The sequence below is a fragment of the Manduca sexta genome, chromosome 15 (genome assembly GCF_014839805.1).
Source record: "Manduca sexta isolate Smith_Timp_Sample1 chromosome 15, JHU_Msex_v1.0, whole genome shotgun sequence".
Lineage (NCBI taxonomy): Eukaryota > Metazoa > Arthropoda > Insecta > Lepidoptera > Sphingidae > Manduca > Manduca sexta.
The window spans coordinates 5,520,205-5,530,858 of NC_051129.1; the positions used below are offsets into that span (position 1 = coordinate 5,520,205).

Here is a 10,654-nt window from a genome sequence, read left to right on the forward strand (position 1 = left end):
CCAGTCGCTGCGTCGCTACCAAAACCTTTTACTGTGGTAGTCCAATTATGGAGTAAATATAGATATTTGTGAGAATAGACGATGGATGCGATGCAAAATTTCGCTATTTAATAATAAAATAATAATTCAATACATACATATTAGTATATTGATAATTAGATCTATTGATAAATTATTAAGTATCCTTTGTAAGTACATACTTACACTTATAAAAAATGTAATGTCTATTCTTTCTTATACATTTTTTCCGATAGCAACATTATCTTTCATGTTCGAGCGCATTTTGTTCTGCGACCGGCCGCCATACTCAAACAAAAAGATTGAGATGAAAAGATAAATTTATATTTACTGGCAGTTGTTGAAAGTGTTTTAATTTACTAAATGAGTTCTAAATCAGATGTAAACAGAAGGGTACTCGCCATCCAGGCGAAAAAGAAACGACATAAACTTGGTAAAAAGAAAAATCGCGAGGAGGATCACGGGGCTGTTGGACAAGGAAATGGTCTGCGTAACCAGAATCAAAATCGTCTAGAACCAACACACAGCTCTTCCAACGAAACGATTGAAGAGGATGAAGACGAGCAGTACGCCAGCGACGACGAAGAGCAGGAGGACAGCGCCGATTACTGCAAGGGTGGATACCATCCAGTCAAAATCGGCGACTTGTTCCTGAACCGCTACCACGTCACTAGAAAACTGGGCTGGGGCCACTTCTCGACGGTGTGGTTGTGTTGGGACCTCGTCGACAAACGCTTTGTAGCGTTGAAAGTTGTGAAATCGGCTCCACATTTCACGGAGACGGCGCTAGATGAAATTAAAATACTGAAGGCTGTACGTGACAGCGATCCTACCGATCCCAAGAGGAACAAGACCGTGCAACTACTTAATGACTTTAAAATAACTGGTGTGAATGGCACACATGTGTGCATGGTGTTTGAAGTTTTGGGCCATCACCTTTTGAAGTTGATATTGAAGTCAAACTATAGAGGCATCCCTCGGGAAAACGTCAAGACCATCATACGCCAAGTACTCGAAGGCTTGGATTACTTGCATACTAAATGTAAGATTATTCATACTGACATAAAACCTGAGAATGTGTTGGTGTGTGTGGATGAACCATACATCCGAAAGCTGGCAGCAGAGGCGACAGAGCTACATTCCTTGGGCTTACGTCTACCCCATTCCCTTATCAGTACCGCTCCAAAGGAATTTCAAGAACAAGTAGTCACAGCTAAGATGAGTAGAAATAAAAAGAAAAAATTAAAGAAAAAAGCAAAGCGCCAATCTATGTTGTTGAAAAAACAAATGGAACAAATTGAGGAGATGGAGGAGCAAAAGCGAACACAAACCAACAGTGAGTCAGCTCCCATGTCTCAGGATAATGACGAATCACCTCAGACACCTGAGGAGACTAGTGTGATTGAGACAACCCGCTCAGATAACGAGACCAATATTAATGGGTGCAGTGACACCCAGAGGCCTGATGAAGACTCCTATGACAATGATGGAGTACAACTACGTAACAAACAATATGGATGTGGTGACGATGCAGGCACACCCATGTCGGAGGGGGAAATGACAGACACCCCTCCATCATTTAACTCACAGTCAACAAAAGGTAAATCTTTAGATAAGACACCTGATCCCGCCTTCGATATTTGCGATATTGAAGTGAAGATTGCAGATCTAGGAAATGCATGCTGGGTTCACCGACACTTCACAGAGGACATACAGACCCGGCAGTACAGGTCCCTGGAGGTGTTGTTAAGTGCTGGCTATGGCACATCAGCAGATATCTGGAGCACAGCCTGCATGGCATTTGAACTTGCCACTGGAGATTATTTGTTTGAACCTCATTCTGGTGATGGTTACAGCAGAGATGAGGATCACCTAGCTCATATTATTGAATTGCTTGGTGATATTCCCAAGAGGATTGCAGCATCAGGCAAATATTCTAAGGTGTTTTTTAATAAAAAGGGTGAACTGCGAAATATTACTGGCTTGAAGCCATGGGGTTTAGTGTCTGTACTGACAGAGAAATATGAATGGAGTCAACATGATGCAGAAGAATTTGCTGATTTCTTGAAGCCCATGTTAGATTTTGACCCAAACAGGCGTGCCACTGCGTATGAGTGCCTTCAGCACCCATGGTTAAAAATAGCTAAACCAGAACAAAATGAGTCTGAAGAATAATGGTTTGCTCTCTGAAGTGGTCCTACATTCATGAAATCAGTAGTGTCAGCATATAAAGTATTTCACTCTTTTACATTTTAATAAAAGTTTATTTATGGATTTGTGAATAATTTAATTTGTATCTACTTAGACTGTTTTGTTAACGATGCAGGATAACTTGAGAATTAATTGTGTGACAATGTTATAAATGTTGAAGTAATGCTGAGTACCCAGTGGTCTGTACTGTATCGGTAGGAAGGTATATAATACACCTGCTGTTAAATCATGGCAACATATAAATAATGGTTGGACATTATGTATAGTGATTGGCATTATTAGACAACATAAATTACCTAAACTGTACAGATAGCTTTAGGAAAAATTGTGATGTATGACATGTAGACAATATAGGTTTTATCACATTAATCTCCTAGAAATTTGTTAGTTGACATGATGACATAGCTCTGCACTTAAATAACCTAGATGGTGAGGAATTACTGTAACTGTAACAAAGTTGTGCATGCATACTGTTACTCTTCAGGATGTAGAATGTTCACATAGTTTAAGTTTGTGTTTTATCACTATCACAATAAAAATCTCATAATGTAAACATTAGGAATAAGACAGTATTTGTAATGCCACACCTCCGAGACTGCCTTTTTATATTTCAATGAGTCATCTAAATTGAACAATGGCTGGGACTAGTTCAAACCGGAGGCGGTTTAAGACAGTGTCTTCTAAACCAGCTGATAGTTATATTATTTATCATAGATCCCGATTTACATGACCATAATTTGTATTAATTATATCTGCAAATTTACATAAATAAATTGTGAAAATGAGCTTCTTACTGCTTTTTTATTTATTTGTGATATAGAGAACTGTTTAGTGGATTGTAAATGGTTATCTAACTAGAGTTGAATGTAGGTTTCATTTGATATTGTCTTGTGGAAGTGTACGTCAGATAGCAGTCACATTTGGATATAGGTTGGGCAGGAAGTATAATTGTAAAGATGTTGGTGCCGAGCGCAACTAGAGCCATTGTGATGGGGCACATTATTGTGTCACTTGCGTTATATGAGAAACAGTACGTCATGGTAACATAAACACGCCACTGTGTACCTAATGGTCGTCTGTAACTCAATAGGACTGATGTTCAATCTGAACAGTTGAAACACCAGCAGCTGGGATTTAAAGTCGATCTTTGCTTTTTAATTTAAAACTAGAAAGTGATTATTTGACATGTAGAAATCTGAAGCCAGTGATTAATGACTAACAATAATAGCTCATTTAGTATACAAAATAGATATAATAATAATATTTTTTTGTATTATTTGTCTATGTATATGGATATGATACTAAGCATATTAACAGTGCTTAGTATTTGCATCGATGCAGTTTTGTCAAATTTTATAAAAATAGTAATTTTTAATTATCTGTATTGTTAATGGTGGCCTTAGTTAACGCTAGGCTTCGGGCAGTACTAAAAAGATTCCGAATTTGGACTATGTGCCTATAGTGTATCAAATTATCTATGTATATTATTAACTTTGTATCCTTTTGCTATGAAGAAATCTGATTCTGGATTTGCTGTCCGTTCCGAGTGGGTCTTCTTTAACCCATTTTTTAACCTTTTTGGTGCAAGCCTTCAATATTATCCATTTGTCACGGTAAAACATTGGATCCAATTTGAACCTTCAGGCCGTATTTCCAGCAAATTATGCTCGTAGAACTTAGGTTGCTCGTTTCCCTGTGGAATCCGCTAAAGGAGACTGTTCAATACGACATCTCCTCCTGGGTAACATACTCATGCCACTGTCATTGATGTGCGTCACGCGTTTAGTCACATTATTGCATAACATTTAGGAGTATATGTCAGGTATACCTGGAATACTCATTACTCAATAGTTGACTAACGAAGATCCACAATAAATAGCTGAGTTAGCGGACAGATACTTTTTTATAAATAGGTACATATCACATTTAAATTGGCGTTTAGTCGTTTAACAGTATCGCGGTTGCAGCATTACAATAGCTTAGTGCAGTAATTAAAAAAGTAAATTGTGTGTGAATGTAGTGAGGCCTCATATTACTCACTTTCCGTTTTGTAGCAGCCATGCCAGTGCTGTTGCTCGGGTAATATTGAATGTGCCCAAGTTACTGAAGTGGCCGAATTAGGTTCGATAATAGTAACATACTTTGTAATCACAGATTAAGTTGAGTAATATGCGTTATTGTTGGCATTTTTGTGGGGGTGCTGAAGACGTAGCACGATTTGAGGCTAGAAAAATCTGTTGTAAATGTTATAAAAAAAATGAAAAAGGTTCATTATATCAATGTTTACGGTAAAGTTTTCAACTCGTTACAGTAAACTATGGTCGGATGGAGCGCTTTGTTGCAATTTAAATATTCGCATATTAAAAATTATAATTGTAGACTGCAATACTACAAAGGAAACTAATACAATAACTCTAATGCGGTTTATTTTCATTTAATAAGTATATTGTGTCTTCCATGATACCTGCGTTGTGCGTCGGTACATTGTTCTTATATGTCACCGCAAAAGACGTGGAATACTACTAGACGATTATAATTAAATTACATTCAGAGACACAAAACATTAAGGAAGCTAGATAGATCTACTATAGCTTTGAAACGGTTTTCGGACTTTAGAAATACTGAAAAGGTGAATGTTTGAATAGGCTTTTTTCATATCCATTCACATTAGCTGCCTTCTCTATTGTTTTTAATTTGCGTTTTAAGCTTTTCATAGCATAAGCCAGTAAACGAACAAATGAGCTATTCGAGCGCATTTAAGAGATGCATAAAATGTTAGAATAATCATGTTATAGGCTATAGCAATTTACAAATGTAATAGTAAGAATTTTAGATTTTACTTTTGCGTTTCGTCCACGTGTCTACAGCTGTTTTGAATTCTCATTATGATTTTTAGTTCATTGAAAAGTTACATTTGGGGTTGCGTTTTTTAGAGGACGCAATTTTATTTTTTTGAAGTGTAGGGGGGGTCAGTGTAAAGCTAAAACCAAGTTTGTGGGGTCGCCACCCTTGTCCCACGGCCGCCATCTTGAAAATAGGGGTTGAAATGGTTTTTACGATGTATCTCGTAAACTATTTATCTGACAAAAAAAAATTATAAACATTTTTTGTGGCAAATTAAATTCTCTATAACTTTGGTTCAGTAACTTTTCGTCGTAGAACTATAAATAAAAAAGTTATAAGCGAAAATGTTAAGAAATTCAATGTTAAGCAATGTCCATTGCAACGTCATCAGAACGTGTGTTTATAAGGTTCATAATACTTTTTGTACTCTCATTACGTACAACACAAACCCGCGGCTGTTGGCTTGTACGCGAATTACTTGGATCCTGAATCGCTTTGGCACAGATGAAGCAATTGTTCACAAAATCAAAGTCTGGCTCTGGAGCTTCTGAAACTGACGATAAACTGCTGGAGCTGCTGCTGCGACGACTGATTGTTCACAAAAAAAAAATTTTACGAACTGTTTTGGAAGTTACTTACTGTACATATTGCGTGTTATTGTTATTACGAGGACAATCGAACCGATAATGTTCGTCGTCGCAACAGCAGCTCCAGTAGATTATCGTCAGTTTCAGAAGCTCCAGAGCCAGACTTTGATTTTGTGAACAATTGCTTCATCTGTGCCAAAGCGATTCAGGATCCAAGTAATTTGCGTAGAAGCCGACAACCGCGGGTTTGTGTTGTACGTAATGAGAGTACAAAAAAAAGTATTATGAACCTTATAAACACACGTTCTGATGAAGTTGCAATGGACATTGCTTAACATTGAATTTCTTAACATTTTCACTTATAACTTTTTTATTTATAGTTTTACGACAAAAAGTTACTGAACCAAAGTTGTAGTGAATTTAATTTGCAACAAAAAATGTTTATATTTTTTTTGTCAGATAAATAGTTTAAGAGATACATCGTAAAAACATTTCAACCCCTATTTTCAAGATGGCGGCCGTGGGACAAGGGTGGCGACCCCACAAACTTGGTTTTAGCTTTACACTGACCCCCCCTACACTTCAAAAAAATAAAATTGCGTCCTCTAAAAAACGCAAGGTAAGGCCTAAAAATGTAACATTTCAATGGACTATTTCAGCATTCCAAAATATCAAGAAATGTATAAAGCTAAAGCACGTAAATTCGGCCGTATAGTTTATAACTAGGTATTTTAGGCGGCTCCCCTCGTGTGCAAATCTTTCCCAGCATAAAAGAGTATGTAGTTTTCCGGAAAAAAAACAGTCAATATATTAATTAGTCCTTGACATGACCTATGTCTAAAATTTAATTTAAAGCTGTTAAACAGTTTCAGTGTTTATCTAAGAATACGTAAATTTTCTGAACATATAAATACTATGTATTGTATACCCACGAACTTATCACGCTAAACTCAACTTCCAAAGTCTGTAAATGTGTAGAAATAGTGTTTTACTTAGTATCTTATTAATATTATAAACGAGAAAGGTTGTGCAAATCTTTGAATATTTTAGTGTTCAGATGGTTTGTTAGAAATGAACTCAGAAACAGTTGAACGGATGAAATTTGGCACATGTAGACCAAGCTCTACATCAACCTAAAGGCTACTTTATAATTTATATTCTGACAACTTGCTTCAGTAAGAAATAATTTAATTTTGAATTGATTTCAAAGCAGGTGGCGCTGGTGTCGCACAGCTGGCGCTATTATTCAGCGACTTTGGTAACGGATATGGCGTGAAGATTTTTTAAACAGCGAAGCCACGAGCAACATATAGTACTTAAATTAAACTACATTATAAATGCCCATATTTGTGAAAAACAGCAAATGCTGAACAGATTTGGATGAAATTTACCTTACGGATTGACCATTTCCTGGATTAATGTATATGGTATTCTGTACTCCGGTAACTTGTTTCCGTGAGTAATATTAAATTTTTTAATTCGATTTTTAAAGTAGATGACGCTATGGATCGATACAGTGATTTAGCTATTATGTTAACGGGAAAGGCTTTTCATGTGGGTGAAACTACGAGTAGCACCAAGTTGAAAGGTACTTAGATAAATTCAATTCAGTGACAAAAGTAACACAAGTACGGACTAACAGCAAGCCAAATAGGTAACATGTTACGAGTGGGTAGCGAGAAGTAATCATAGCGCTTTTGATACTTTATAAATGATCTGAGGAATGTTTAGGTTAATAGTACATTACGGTTTTATGGAAATTGATTAAAATATAACGATTACTGTTGAAGAGGTCGCGTGGTTGTAAAAAATCTCGTGTGTCGGGATTTACGCGGGAAAAACTGTAACACACCGATTTCCACGCGTCCTTTGTCTTCGAATAAAATTTCCGCATGGCACCAGTTAACAAACTTTACCCCATGTAACTGCACAGTGGCACGCCGCGGCCGCGTTTGCATATACGGTACCTGAATTTCTAGTCAGTTTTATTCATGCTTTAGTATTTTCAGGTTGTGAATAGAAACAGAAAGTCCTAAGTGGAAGGTTATTAGAAGCTATGGAAAACATCAATTTTCAGAAAGGCATTCAGTAAGTTTATCAAATTTGCTAAGAGATGTCGTTAGTAGCTGCGAGACATGCTTCGATATCATAATAAATAAAATCTTTACGCCTTTTTTGAATGGTCTATTTTCGCTTTGATTTTCATATTATATTAAAGTAAATTAAATAAATAACATAAATTATCATAGTCTCTAAATGGCGGAAGTTAAATTTCTACAACTATTTCAGAGCAAAAGTGCTAGAAAAAGTCGTAAGATGTCGCCGTGGGCAACTATTTGTGGAAATAAGGTAGGAAACAATATTGTTAAAATCAGTATTTCTGTCTCCACACGGTAAAGTTGACATGGTTAACTTAGTTTATATAAACAATGTCTTGGATTATATAAAATCAAAACTCCTGCGGTTTTAATGGTTAGTAGATTCTTCAAAACATATGTTTTTATACCTACCTACACCGTTCTTTAATAAAGTTTGTTGTGATTTTATATTGAAGCTTATTGCCGAAAGTTTGCCAGAGGTCAGAAGATTGGCATAGTTTGGCGATGTTGTGATGACCACGACGCATGCGCGGCAGAGGAGTGCGACCTTCCCGCGTCCTCACCGCCAGTCGACGGCTCACGCTGTGCCGCCACACATGTAAATACATGAGGAAGTCACAACCGATACACTTTCGCTTTCGTTTTCGTTATCATTACCGACTGAACGTCGTGATAAATTAAACTTACGAAGTGAAGTGTTGTGATGTGCTCTCGCCGTAGTAAATAGTGGGATTTACAATTACAGGACGCGGCGTGAAAACAGGTTTGTGTATTATTCTGTTAGTGTGCACCGACCCTTAGAATCCTATTAAAACCTGTACTGTCTTATTGTTATTTCATTAACGCTGCAGTTATGATTGCAATGGTTTCATTAAATTCATTGCAACAGCGTTGCTATCAATAAAACTGTCATTCATTCAATCATTGATATGACCTTGACCTTTTTGCAGAGGTCGACGTACGCAAAAGTTGAATAGTAAACATAACTTTTTCTAGACACGAATGCATGGCGGCGTTTTATTATCTTACCCTCAGATATTGTACAAAAATATTTAGGTAATACTTATGTTGAACAACGTATGTACATAAATTATAATACTGTGTAGTATTTTCCCCTTTTGTCATTTGTTTTAAAAATATGACGCATGTAGTTTTAAACAAACATTAGTAATTTAAAGTTAGTACTTACCATTATTTTCTCCAATTAAATGCGCTAATTGATTTAGGTTTTACTTAAATATTTATAATGAAGACATTTTCGGAATATTTATATGAATATGATTAACTTAAAGTTGTAAACATAACACTTTTAAGGAACTCTTATTGGCCAAATTATTTTTTGTATACCTTCTTATAGACTTAATACAAATATAATATAAGTACCCTATGGTATCATAAGGGAATTTTTTATAAAAAAAATCAGATTATGTGAATCCACGATACGTTGTTTATATCCGTTACATTATTTACATTTTAAATCTGGACCAACAAAGTCACAAAATTATATATTCGTATAAAGCCGAGGAGCTTATCTAATTATTGTAAAAAAATCCAGCGAAATGTTTTACCCGATTTAAATTATTTTTTCACCTTCGATAACCTATAGCTGCGGAATAGTCCCATTTTAATTTCATTGGTACGGACCCTTGGACTTCGAAGATGCAAGAGGGGAACTCCTGAAAATCAATTAGGATTTGATGATTGTTTTTGTGTTACGTTTATTATAGCTTCAAGATATATATTCCAAGATATTCATACTAAAAATATCGTTTAACCATCGCAAATACAGCTGGCAGTTCCTTGAGATATAAAATAGGCTGGGAATTATTCTTTTTGTGTTGGGTTCGGTTTATAGTGTTTAAAGGAAGAAAAAGCTTAAAATAACTTTTTGGCAAAAAAAAAAATCAAAGTCAAAATCCCTTACAATCCAAAAAATACATAATTGTATTCTTTATACCTACGACTTACTAAGGAATTTTTAAAACACAAGCAATGTAATCTTTCCAAGTCATGTTTTTTATGTTTAGGTATATGCAAATATTTTTTAAAGTCATCGATGGAGCATTGTCTCCTAAATATCGCCTAAATAAATTGGCTAAATAAATCTTTAAACCGGAATATCATATTACTACAATTCACAGGGCGTACTGCAGTTTGATGTAAGATATAGGTAAAAAATTAAACCTTTTAAATGTTAGATTTCGTAGAAGCCAAATAGAATCCGCAGCTGTAATTGTCACAATTTTTATTAACACTCGAAGCGTAATTGCTAGTAGTAACCGTATGAGAGACCATTCTCACGGTCATACAGGACCTGACGACATTGACTGCTCTTTACAACGCCTACTGGTGTCTAGTGCCATCAATTGTGCGGGTGTTAAGCCAATTCGCTTAAATAAACGGGAATAAGATTGTTACTTTCTAAACAATAAGAGAAAAGCATCAGCATCAGATCATAAATATCAATAAAATTGTGAGGGTACGTCAACATTACATTCACAATTTGCAAGTTGGACAAACGATTGTCTTGGCTCAGCTTTCTTGTTGAAGTGTCTCGTAAAATAATAAAAGCTAGTGTAATGGTCTGATCTGTTCTCAGAGATCATAGTTTAATGATAGATATTAAAATATGTGTACTAAATAATTTAATACTCGGACACAAGAACATTATAAAACAAGTTTGCAGTTTAATTATAAAAGGATTTGCTTGATTAGGTTTATTCATGTTTTAGCAGATGTTAGATGGAATGCCGTACTCGGATGCGCCCAGGTAACTTTGCTAGTTCATGGTTAATTTATTCCATACACGCAAATTGTAGGTCACTGTTTTGTATTGACTCATTATCAATCGGACATCGTTTAAACCTATAATTAAGTATAGTTTTACGTCCCCTC

General features: G+C 35.7%; 1 protein-coding gene and 1 long non-coding RNA gene across 2 annotated transcripts; one reads left to right on the top strand and one right to left on the bottom strand.

Annotated features, from left to right (window-relative positions):
• Nucleotides 1-230: 230 nt before the first annotated feature.
• On the top strand, nucleotides 231-3,022 carry LOC115440012 (SRSF protein kinase 3). Its single transcript, XM_030164127.2, has one exon. The coding sequence runs from the start codon at nucleotides 382-384 to the stop codon at nucleotides 2,191-2,193; it is 1,812 nt and encodes a 603-aa protein (XP_030019987.1). The 5' UTR covers nucleotides 231-381; the 3' UTR covers nucleotides 2,194-3,022.
• A 4,807-nt stretch (nucleotides 3,023-7,829) lies between these two features.
• Nucleotides 7,830-9,107, bottom strand: LOC119189409. The gene is made up of 2 exons (XR_005112409.1): nucleotides 8,949-9,107; nucleotides 7,830-8,341 (listed from the first exon to the last, which is right to left on the bottom strand). It is a non-coding gene; the product is annotated as an uncharacterized LOC119189409 (long non-coding RNA).
• Nucleotides 9,108-10,654: the final 1,547 nt, after the last annotated feature.